Source organism: Balaenoptera musculus, chromosome 1 (assembly GCF_009873245.2).
Source record: "Balaenoptera musculus isolate JJ_BM4_2016_0621 chromosome 1, mBalMus1.pri.v3, whole genome shotgun sequence".
In the NCBI taxonomy this organism is placed as follows: Eukaryota; Metazoa; Chordata; class Mammalia; order Artiodactyla; family Balaenopteridae; genus Balaenoptera; species Balaenoptera musculus.
The window spans coordinates 123,156,424-123,168,440 of NC_045785.1; the positions used below are offsets into that span (position 1 = coordinate 123,156,424).

General features: G+C 48.5%; 1 protein-coding gene across 2 annotated transcripts in view; it reads left to right on the forward strand.

Annotated features, from left to right (window-relative positions):
• STYXL2 (serine/threonine/tyrosine interacting like 2) overlaps nt 1–11,591 on the forward strand; it is a 32,924-nt gene extending 21,333 nt beyond the window's left edge. For both annotated transcript variants that reach the window (XM_036828789.1, XM_036828798.1), the window contains 3 exons: nt 1,009–1,240; nt 3,124–3,341; nt 8,238–11,591. In XM_036828789.1, coding sequence (XP_036684684.1) covers nt 1,009–1,240; nt 3,124–3,341; nt 8,238–11,059 — 3,272 coding nt within the window. In that variant the 3' untranslated portion in view covers nt 11,060–11,591. The remainder of the gene's footprint in view (nt 1–1,008; nt 1,241–3,123; nt 3,342–8,237) is intronic.
• The last annotated feature ends 426 nt before the right edge of the window (nt 11,592–12,017 follow it).

Below are 12,017 nucleotides of genomic sequence, written 5' to 3' on the forward strand. Positions count from 1 at the left end.
CTGCCTGTTCTGTGAAGGGCGGGGCCACGTCTATTGCCAAATGTGGCTGCACTCTTCAACCACGTGGGAAAGAGGTGGTGCCAGCAAGAGGTTATGGCCAACACAGAGGACACTCCTTTCCTACTTACCTTCTTTTTTCCTCTCTCTACTCAGTACTTTTGGGCTACAAAGTGAAAGGAAAGGTTTTGCTCTCTTGTATACCTTCTTAGAGAAAGGAAAGATCTTACCTTCCTCCAAATTTGATAATTTGGGAGCAAATACATTAGGAGGAGAAGTTTCACTCGAGAGGCAGGTGAATAGAATGTGAATTCACTCGAAACTTGAGCTTCTCTGGGCTGTTGTCAGAAAGGCCCCGAGTGCTGTTTTGTGACTGGCGTCAGAGCTCATAGGAAACTTTTGCCACCTGTCAGAGAGCCGGGAGGCTGAGGATCACAGGCGCCCACACTCTAGTGGGGGAAATAGACAATACATGAAATAAGTAAATTAAAGGTGTATTACAAGATGACCTAGCATAAGTGACTGCTGAAAGTTTCACTTTTCCCAGAGTTATTTGCCTTCCATGTGTAAAGGAGTCAAACTAATAGAATGAATTATGTTACTAAAGAATGCCATGTATTCATCTGGTAAATGCTTCTAAGCATCTAATTTGTGTGGGTCACTGTGGGATTTACAAGTATAAATTGGACATACACCAGCTACTCAAGGACCTCGGTCTAAGAAATTATCAGCCAGCTTTAGGGAAATACGGGAGGAGATGAGGGAAACTGATGTCCCTTCTCCCACCGCAGTACACCTACGCTGCTGACCCTGACAAGTGTCCAGGACAATGCAGGCTCCTCCTGGGTCCCCATTAAGTCCTTCCTGGCAGATCAGATCCTGCTGGATCTGAAGGAATTCAGCCCATACGCAGAGTCCTGGCAGCAAATGGGCCAAGAGTGGGTTCTCCCAAGGAGCAGGGAAGGCCCTGGTGTTCCTCCTCTTTGATGAGAATGCTTCCCGTCCCCCTAGAACTCAAGCCGCAGGGGGTCAAGGCCGAGGCAGAGTGTCCAGGCATGCTGGAGTCTGCCGAGCAGCTGCTGGTGGAGGACCTGTACAACCGCGTCAGGGAAAAGACGGATGACACCAGCCTGTACAACACGCCCTGCATCCTGGACCTACAGCGGGCCTTGGCCCAGGACCGCCAAGAGGCTCCCTGGAATGAGGTGGATGAGGTCTGGCCCAACGTCTTTATAGCAGAGAAGTGAGTCTGACGTCTGGGGGGGATCATGATCCTTTGTCCTACCACTCTGGGTAGTGCCTGAGATGAAACTCCTCCAACTTTGACCAAAGGCTCAGTAGCTCCCTCCAGCAAATTGATGCTGCCTGACTACTTTCCCAGCCCTGAACTTGGAGAATGGCCCCACCTACCCACCTGCACACAGAGATCCCCGGGCAAAAATGCTGGCATGATTGCTTATCCTCCAACCTTCTGCCAGGGCTCTCTATCATAGCCTGGCCCCTCCAGGTGCCTTTTCTGGGCCTCCCTTCCTGCCCAGAGCCTTGCCAATACACACTTCACTATCACCATCATCCCATGACATCCATAACAACCATATAATGGGACATTTGGAGCCATTGACTATATTGATTTTATATATATTTACCAACTTATGAAAATGCCCACAATATATTAAGAGGATAAATAGGTTATAAAACAAATATATATAATATGATGCTAATTGAGTAATATATATAGTATGTGTGTATGTCTGTGTTTGTATGTGCTTTTACTTAGACAACAAATTGGAAACAAATGTGATAAAAAGTTTATAGTACTTCTCTCTAGGAGGTGGTTCTGTAAGTGATTTTCATTTTCTTCTTCAGGTTTCTTTTGAATTGTACAGATTTCCTAGAGTAAACACATGTTATTTTTATAATAAGAAAAAAATGTTATTTTTCAAAAGTTTATCAGTGGTTTCCAGAACAAAACCCAAAACAACTCACTCACATCCTGGTGCTTTTGTTGTGGTCTTGCCAGTGCATAATTGATAGCAATAGGCTGGTTTGTGAAATTCGTTTTGCTGATCTATTGGCTACTTAATGAGATCTTTTCCCAATGTAATTACCCATATATCTAGATGCAAGGGAGGGAATCTGGGGTCCCCAGGGCAGGCAGTAGGGAAAATAGCTTTGGACATTGGGTCTTGTACTCCACTGTGGTGTAATTGGTTGCCCGGGACCTGATTCCCAGAGCTGGGCACCAAGTCCTGAGTGATCCCTAATTAGCTCTGTAGACCCAGAAACATTCACATTGTGATCAACAGGGACCCTGGGCATCTCCAGATATCACCAGCTAAAAGCTTCTGCTCCTTCTTGGGCAACCCTGTCCTCAGGGCCTCTTTAAACTAAGCTCTATTTATTCCGCTGCAGTAAAAAAGCTCTGAACTAGAAACCCCGAACCCCAGTTCTTATGAGTCTTTTTCTTTGAACAAGTCATAAAAGCTATCTGATTCATTTTTACAATCTTCAAATGGGAAGGGGATATATGTATACATATAGCTGATTCACTTCATTGTACAGCAGAAACTAACACAACATTGTAAAGCAACTACACCCCAATTTAAAAAAAAATGGGGGTGAATAATAATAATAATACCTAAAAAACAAAAAGTATAGTTGTCCTGTCTACCTCTTAAGTTTATTATTAGGATAAAATAAACTAATGCATACGAAAGCACTTTGAAAAGTATAGCATGCCATATCAATGTGAAGCACACATTTTATTATTATTTTTGCCTGCCACTTCTGTGTCTTGATAACTGTGCATCCCAAAGGCATGGAGTTTTAGCCTAGAGGTCTCTGGGCCAATCAAAGCTTTCCTTACACATCAATCTTGTTCTCTTCTTTCTCCTGCCCTCCCTTGCCCAGCTCCCCGTCCCTTCTCTCTCTCGCCAGAGCTAAGTCACCGGTCCCTTTTTATAACAATATTTCCCGTGAGCCCCGGACACATGGGTGAGCAGACAAGGAGGTATTCACCCAGCTGTGGCCCTCCTGACCTGGCTGAAGGAGGCTCCCAATCTCAGTGGTAAGGCACCTTTCTAGTTCTGACTCTGGCAAAAAACGCCCCTGCCTCTTTCCCTACAGGAGCGTGGCTGTGAACAAGGGGAGGCTGAAGAGGCTGGGAATTACCCACATCCTGAATGCTGCTCATGGCACCGGCGTCTACACTGGGCCTGAATTCTACACTGGCCTGGAGATCCAGTACCTGGGTGTGGAGGTCGATGACTTCCCTGAGGTGAACATCTCCCAGCATTTCCGGAAGGCAGCCGAGTTCCTGGATGAAGCCCTGCTGACCTATAGAGGTGAGGGGGGTCTGTCTGTTCCAGGCTGCTGGAATTCCACAGGGCGAGGAAGGACAAAAGGAATGTTATGAAAACCTCCAGGTTATCTGCTGTCTGGAGGTCATCTGTCTTAAGACGGTTGTTGTCTCATTCTAGGACAACGGGAAAGGAACGGACCATCATTCATCCCATAAGTAATTATTGAGGGCCCAACATGTGCCAGGTGCTATTCTAGGCATTGTGGTGAAAGATACAGATAAAGCTTCTGGCCTTTGATACTTACATTGTAGTGAAGGCAGAACAAATTAGAAAGAAAAGAGAAAGAGAAAGAAAAATGTCAGATACTGATCAGTGTGAGGCAGAGATGAGAACTGGGATGATGTGTTGGAGTGGCTAGCTAGCTCCCTCAAGAGTGGTTGAGAAGGCCTCTCCGAGGAGGGGGCGTTTAAGCTGAGCGATAAGAAGGAACTAGCCAGGGAAAAATTGGAAGAAGAACATTCCTGGCCAAGGGACGTGCCAGTGCAAAATTCCTAAGGTGGAATAAGCTTGGTGTGTTCAGGAATCACAAGGCGAGTGTGGGTTAGCCTGGTAGATGAGGGTGGCAGGGGCCCATTGTGCAGGAAGTTGAGGACCAAGGTAAGGGAGTTGAAAGGCACCTTGATCTGATCTGCATTATGGAAAACTCACTCCCTGGGCTCTGAGGGCAAGACCGGGTGGGAGGGGAGGGGAGAGTGGGAGCGAGGAGAGCAGGGCTGAGGCTGTCACTGTAGTCTAAGTGGGATGATAGGAGACTATCTATAGAGTTGATGGGACATCCATCTCAACGAGGATCTCAATGAGGAGAGGCTGAAGCCCATGCAGTGAGAGCGGGTGGGAGTTCAGCATCTGGGGCCCAAAGACCCATGCTTCAGTCCAGGATTTGCTATGTTCTCTCTATACAAGGAACCGCCGTTTCCTCATCTATAGAACAAATAGATCTAATTTTCCTAAAATTGCTGTGAGGATTAAAATTGTAAAAATGCATACAAGGGCTTACTTCGCACAGAACTGGGTAAATAACAAATGTTTAAAAAGTTATAGCCATTATTATAATGAATATTATTAACTATTCCTGGGAAGGACATTTCCTGTCATCACCAATGGCCAGGAAGGGTAATTTTTAATGGATACATATATATAGAGAGAGAGAGAGAGAGAGAGAGATACAGAGACAGAGAGAGTTACAGAGAGACAAAGAGGGGAAATATTTTTATATATGTATACATTTTTATTAAATTATAATTTATAAATGTATAAATGTTATATATATATAATAATTATATATCTATATAAAATGATTTTCTCCCCTTTTCAATGCTTAAAAAAACCTACTTTTAAGAACGTATTTCTTCTGACAAAAGTGGACTTGGGCGTGTCTGTGGGAGAGGGGATTTCTTCCGCTGCTTTTCCGGGTGCTGACGGCCACTTCTCGGCCGAACGAGGGAAGCCACAGACGCGGCAACCGGCCGGCGGGGCTCGCGCAGCATCCCGGGCGAGTGAGGCTGCTCGCAGAGCCGAAACGCATCCCCAGAAGCGGGAGAAGCTGCCCGGAGGGTGGCGGCGTGGCAGGGAGGCGGCGGGCTGGGCGTCCAAGAGCTGCGAGAACGAAGCAGGCAAGTGTCCTGCCGCGGGGAGAGGGAGACGGCGGCGCTCCCTCCAGGGCAGGTTCTCCCCGCGACACAGAGCGGTGCCGCAGGGCCTGCGGGCGAGCGCAGCAGCTCTGCCAGGTCCACCGGCTGGTCCCCATCACCTGCCCGGCCGGTGCGTGCTGCAGACCATCTCCTCTCCCCTGGCTGCTATCAACTGCCTTCAGGCTCACCCTCCCTAGTCTCCGCACCCCTGCGAGGCAGGGAAAGGACGGTATCCTTACAGAGGTTGTTGCCTTTGTGGGCACTTCCTACCCCGGGGCAGACAGTTGTCACCATCCCTGGAATTAACCTCCTGAGCCTTAGTTTCTGTGGTTTTCTCCGTTCTAGGATACTTCCGAGTCAGTTCTTAACAAGGAGGAAGGCAAAACATACCCCTGGCTCTGGGCATTTTACATAATAATCGCAATGACCCCTTGAGAAGGTATTTACATTTTGCAAATTGGGAAATCCCACTCATGGAAGGTTAAGTGATGGCCACCATGAAATAATTAAGATTCCTTTGGTTGCCAGTAAGTAGAAAGCACCTCAAACTACTTAACAAGCAACAAAGGCATTAATTACAGCAATACAAGGAGAAATCCAAAGACAGGAAGGTGGCCCCAGGATGGTCTGGAACAAGGACTGGACAACCTCAGGACTCTTGGTTCCATCATCTCTTTCTACCTCAGGGAGCATGGCCCACCACAGGCCTGACAATAACGGCTAACTTCCTGCCTCAGTCCATTTCCACGTTCCCTGGAGAGAAAATTTGTTTGTCAGACTCTGGTCCTTTGTCTACCCTAAATTCTATCCACAGTGGCAAGGGGGGTGGCTTCTGGGCAAGTACTTCTCATTTTCCTGGGGTGCAGACAGGGGGAAAGTTCTGAGGAAAAGGAGAATTATGAATTGGGAGGATACAAAACAAATGCTTGCCATATAAAGGCATACTGAGAGTGTGAGAGAACTGGAACCCAGCCTTACTCAAGTCCAGGGCTCTCTCCACTAGCTGTACTCTTCAAATCTTTAAGCACATCTAGACAGACCATGACCCCCACGTCCCCCTGCCATCAGCCCTGCTGCTAATCAAAATGGCAACTGCAAATTAGAAAAAGACCACCTTCCTCAAGCCATTTTACTGCTGGAGAGTTTTCATCATAACCAAACAAATCAACTTTGACTTCAGAGTTAAAGGCGTCCCCTCGAGTTGTGTCAAGCGTAAGCTATACATTAGTGTGGCCTTGTGCCTAACAGAGAAAATAAAAAAATCCTTTCGTTGCTCTGGGTGAATTGGGTGGGGCCTCAAGTCTGACCCACCCAGCTCTCCCCTGTCCCTCAGGCTGCCCCTGACACTCTCCAGAGGAATCCCAGGTGTAAGGAACATAGCACGGAAAAGCATGGCACCCCAACCTGGCCTCCACCAGACTGAGTCTAACTGTATTTGATGCCCTTATGAGGAAGCCTAGCTGCTTGTGTCCTGAAGTGTGCTGAAGTGAGCTGGCCTAGTAACCACCTCCAGAAGAAGTGAATGAGACCTTGGTACTAACTGTAGTAAATTGTGACCTGGTCGGCCAGTTAAAAGGGTGTCCTTGCTGAGGGACAGCTGAGCCCTGAGCTGGAGGAGGGAGGGGATAAGACACTGAATCTGTAGATGCTCTTTTAGTGGCTTTGATTCTGCTTGCTTACCGCCCCCTAGTGGCTGCTGGCCCTTGGCAATAAGGCCTTTCAGCATTATTGGACCTCAGGGCCCTCAAGTCTTGCCTTGGTCTCTGGCCTTCTATGGTCTTAACTGGTACTAAGATATAATAATAGAAGTCACCCCCATCCCATATTGTAAGATAGGACTCTTAACTGATTTAACAAATATCCCCGAAGACTGTTGGCAAATAGATTGATGACAGCCTGGAGGGAGATCTCTAGCGGTCCCAGTGTGCATTTTAAACAGTCATAGAATGAAGGCATGTTTGTCATGTTTATGAAGGACGCAAAGCAGAGGGGGAGGCTGGGGAATAACTGATCTATTGAATGGTAGAGTTGAGACTTGCAAAAGCTTCTGTTAGCCTATAAGAACAGGCTATATCTACCAAAAACATCAATAGGAATTTGTAGAGTTATCTTTATGTTTTAAGAATGCTGCAAGATAAGAGAGACATGGCTTGATAGCAGTTTTTTTTTAGAAGGCTTTATAGGTTTCAATTGATAAAAAAGATAATTTGAGTTCGTTGTGTGATATATCCACCCACATTGCAAGCTCAGATGGCATCAGTGAAGGCCCAGTGCCCAGAAAAAGAGTGGTGAGGGGCCCACTCTACTCTGTATGGGTCAGTCCAAACCTGAAATATCTTGCTCCATACTGACACAACTTCCTTAGGAATAAAACTGATAAATTCAAGTTTGACCTGAAGAGAGTGGCAAGTATAGTAATGGAACATGAAAAAATGTTTGACTAATGATTGAAAGACCCAGAATAGCCAGGAAAAGAAAAAAGAAAAAGAAAAAGAAAAAAAAAACTCTAGTGAAGAATATGATAGTGATTTTCTTAAAGATTTTTGTATTAAAGACCTGATTCATACAGATATATTTATTATTTACCCTTGTATGTCAGAGCAGGAACACTGGGTGCCTGTTACAGAAAGTTATCCTTTGCCCTAACATGTGAAAGAATTTTCAAAAAATTAGAATGACATAAATATGGAATGAGAGGGGTGTGTGTGTGTGTCTGTCTGTCTGTCTATATCTGTCTAAAATACTGAGCTCTCTGTCACTGGAAGCATCTGGCAGAGTCTGGATGATGGATTATCCAGCATCAAGGATGTGGTAAAAGGAATTCTCATGGGACTTGTGGTCCTTTCCAACACTGAGATTCTACTTCTCTGTGATTCATTCAACTTAGCCTCATTCCTTTTCTTCTCTATTCTTTTATTTTTCCTCCTTCTGATGCTCAGTCCAGTGGAGAGAAAGTGCACTCCAGTGTTTCAAAACTGGGGACAGTGGTTAGTTCCTTTTTTCCCCACCCACTCCTCACTCCCTGCTGTGTTCAGAAAATGCGGAACATGTTTCCTCAAGCACAGGGCAGTGTCACTGCTCTGTGTGACATCTGTAATATGGGGACAATGATGCTTGTGCCTCATGGGACTTGAGCACGGATGAATATGAGAAGCAAAGGAAGCATATTAAATCCAGCACATCAAAACAGCTCTTAAAAAAAAATACAAGTGCCATTATATCACTATCTCTTGTGTTTTCTTCTCAGGGAAAGTCCTGGTCAGCAGTGAAATGGGCATCAGCCGCTCGGCAGTGCTGGTGGTCGCCTACCTGATGATCTTCCACAACATGGCCATCCTGGAGGCCTTGATGACCTTGCGCAAGAAGCGGGCCATCTACCCCAACGACGGCTTCCTGAAGCAGCTCCGGGAGCTCAACGAGAAGCTGATGGAGGAGAGAGAAGAGGACTTCGGCAGGGAGGGGGGAGAAGAGGAGGCGGAGGAGGGCGAGGACGCAGGGAGCACGGTTGGGGCCAGAGTGCATGCCCTCACCGTGGAAGAGGAGGATGACGCCACCAGTCACCTGAGTAGCTCCTCCCTGGGGAAGGCCAGCCGAGCCTCCAAGCCCCTCACCCTCATCGATGAAGAAGAGGAGGAGAAACTCTATGAGGCGTGGAAGAAGGGGCAGGGTCTCCCCACAGGCAAGGTCCCCCAGGGCGGGGACGACAGGGGCTCAGCCTCCTCCGGCCAGGGTGAGGAGGAGCCCGAGGATGAGGATGTGGAGCGAATCATCCGGGAGTGGCAGAGCCGAAATGAGAGGTACCAGGCAGAGGGGCACCGGAAGTGGGATAGGGAGGAGGAAGAGGAGGAGGAGGGTGACGACGGCTCCTTTGTGAGGAGGAGACGGAGGCACACGATGAGTGAGAGCAGCACCTCCGAGAGTGTGAGCAGCCAGGACATCCGGGTCCTGAAGCAGCAGCTGGAGATGAGCAGCCAGAACCGAGGTGGGAGACGCCGCTCTGACTCGGTGTCCACGGAGAGCACCTGGGACATGTGGAACCAGAGGCTACTGGAGATTGAGAAGGAGGCTTCGCGGAAGTACCACTCCAGGAGCAAGAGAGAGGAAGTAGATGGCAGCTCGGAGGTGGGGAACGGGGTGCGGGAGGATGACGAGGAGAGTGTGTACTCTGAGGCCAGCTCCTTCTATAACTTCTGCAACAGGAACAAGGACAAACTCACTGCCCTGGAAAGGTGGAAGATCAAGAGAATCCAATTTGGATTTCACAAGAAAGACTCGGAGGCAGGAGACGGCAGCAGTGAGCAACGTGCAGAGGAGGCCAAGGGGGAGAAGAAGAACCTCTCTGACGTCAACCTATCTGCCTACCAGGCCTGGAAGCTGAAGCACCAGAAGGTGGGCAGTGAGAACAAGGAGGAGGTGGTGGAGCTCAGCAAGGGAGAAGACTCGGCCTTGGCCAAGAAGAGGCAACGGAGGCTGGAGCTGCTGGAGAGGAGCAGGCAGACGCTGGAGGAGAGCCAGTCCATGGGAAGCTGGGAGGCAGATAGCTCGGCTGCCAGCGGGAGCATTCCCCTGTGTGCATTCTGGTCCGCAGCCCCCTCAGTCAGTGCTGGTGGGGACACAATGTCGGTGCTCAGTGCCCAAAGCCACAGCTCCCATCCCTCTCAGGCCCTAAGCAATGTAGGGGGATGCTTGGCCTCCGCCCCCACCACACCTCTACCTAACCTGCCAGTGGGGCCCGGAGACACCATTTCCATTGCCAGCATTCAGAACTGGATTGTCAACGTAGTCAGCGAAACTCTCACCCAGAAGCAAAATGAAGGGCTGCTGTTGTCCCGCTCACCCTCTGTTGCAAGCATGAAGGTGGCACCAGCAGCCAGCTGCCTGGGGGATGACCAAGTCTCCATGCTTAGTGGCCAGAGCGACTCCTCCCTGGGCGGCTGCCTGCTCCCTCAAAGCCAGGCAAGACCCAGCTCCGACACACTGTCCATGCTGTCCACACACGTCACTCGGAGCTCAAGAGCTGAAGATACTGGGAGCAAAGTCAGGGGGACCAGCAAGCCTATCTGTAGCCTCTTTGCTGACAGTGTTGACCTAAAGGAGCTTGGCCGGAAGGAGAAGGAGATGCGAACAGAGCTGAGGGAGAAGATGTCTGAGTACAAAATGGAGAAGCTGGCCTCCGACAACAAACGCAGCTCCCTCTTCAAGAAGAAGAAGGTCAGGGAAGATGAGGATGATGACGTGGGTAATAGAGATGAGGACGCTGACAGTGCCATAGGGAGCTTCCGGTATTCTTCCCGCAGTAATTCCCAGAAACCCGAAACAGACACCTCCTCCTCCCTGGCTGTCTCTGATAGTTATGGAAGTGGCAGCAGAGCTGGCAAAGAGATGGATAGCAGTATTAATAAGTGGCTCAGTGGCCTCAGGACAGAGGAAAAGTCTCCTCCCCAAAGTGATTGGTCTGGAAGCTCCAGGGGGAAGTACACCAGATCTTCCCTGCTCTGGGAGACGGAGTCTAAGTCCTCCACTTACAAGTTCTCCAAATCCCGGTCAGAGGAGCAGGACACTTCCTCCTACCATGAGGCCAATGGCAACTCCGTAAGAAGCACTTCACGGTTCTCTGCTTCCTCCACCAGGGAGGGCAGAGAGATGCACACGTTCTCCAGGTCCATGTTCAGTGAGACCTCAAGCTCCCGAGAGGGAAGCCCAGAGCCCTACTTTTTCCGCCGGACCCCTGAGCCCTCTGAAGGGAAAGAGTCCCCAGAACCACAGCGTCCGAATTGGGCCAGACCCAGGGACTCGGAAGATGTGGAAGAGTCATCCAAGTCAGATTTTTCTGAATTTGGAGCCAAGAGGAAATTCACCCAGAGCTTCATGAGGTCTGAAGAGGAGGGAGAGAAGGAGAGGACGGAAAAGAGAGAGGAAGGGAGGTTTGCTTCAGGGCGGCGGTCCCAGTATCGGAGAAGCACTGACAGGGAGGAGGAGGAAGAAATGGACGATGAAGCCATCATTGCTGCCTGGAGACGCCGGCAAGAAGAAACCAGGACTAAGCTGCAGAGAAGGAGGGAGGATTAAGCTGGGCAAAGTGGATCTGGGAGAGACTGAGAACACAGGGAGAGGCCATACGGCTTAGCACAGGGCTCAGGGCATACATTGCCACAGCCCATCAAGGGACAAGGTTGTGGAGAGGATCATATGGAGGGGCAGAAGTGAAATGAGAGGTACCAGGCAGAAGGGCACTGGATGTGGTGTAGGGAAGAAGTAGAGAAGGAGGAGAAGAGCCATAAATGTAAGGTCCAAATGAGGGACAAGCTGACACCATTTCTGTTGCCCAATGTCCTCTAAGCTTTGGTGCTTCACTTATGTATTTGATTTTGTTCATCACAGACTAGAAAGATGAGCTTGCAAAGGCACTATAGTTTGTTGGAGACTCCAGCTTACATCCAGGAAGGCTGTGAATACACGACATGGTTCTATATGTAGAGGTTTTATTATGAGGCCCAGGAAATCTATCCTGTGGCAAGTCTCACCTCTCCCAGCAATGCTGAGTTCTGGTTGTTTCTTTTGAATGTTTTGGATCTCCATTAAATTGATATGTTGTCAAATATTTCTTCTTCATTCTGGTCACTTTTAGCTCTTTGGATATTAACAGAAACCCACTTTAAGAGACAGATGTGTTACCATGAGCCAGCCTCACCTTGTGCTACAAAAGCTGTGTCTCCAGAAAATACCGTTATCACCTTATTATAAAAAATAATAAACCAAGTATTTAGTTTAGGATACAGTGCAGTGGGAAGACACTAGGGGGACCCTTGAGAGTAACAGAGGGAACTCGAGAAAGAGAGAACAGGTTTTGTCGTGGTGAGAGTGGCAAGCTAAAGTTAGAGAGTCCCTCTGGAATGGCAGGAAAAAAAAGCAAATCATGAGGGAGACAAGAAAAGAAGCCCAGTACAGGGAGATGGAAATGTATCTTTATGAAATCTTGTGGTCATCCTTGCTCTTCATTCCTTGGAGGATCATTGGACAATGCAGT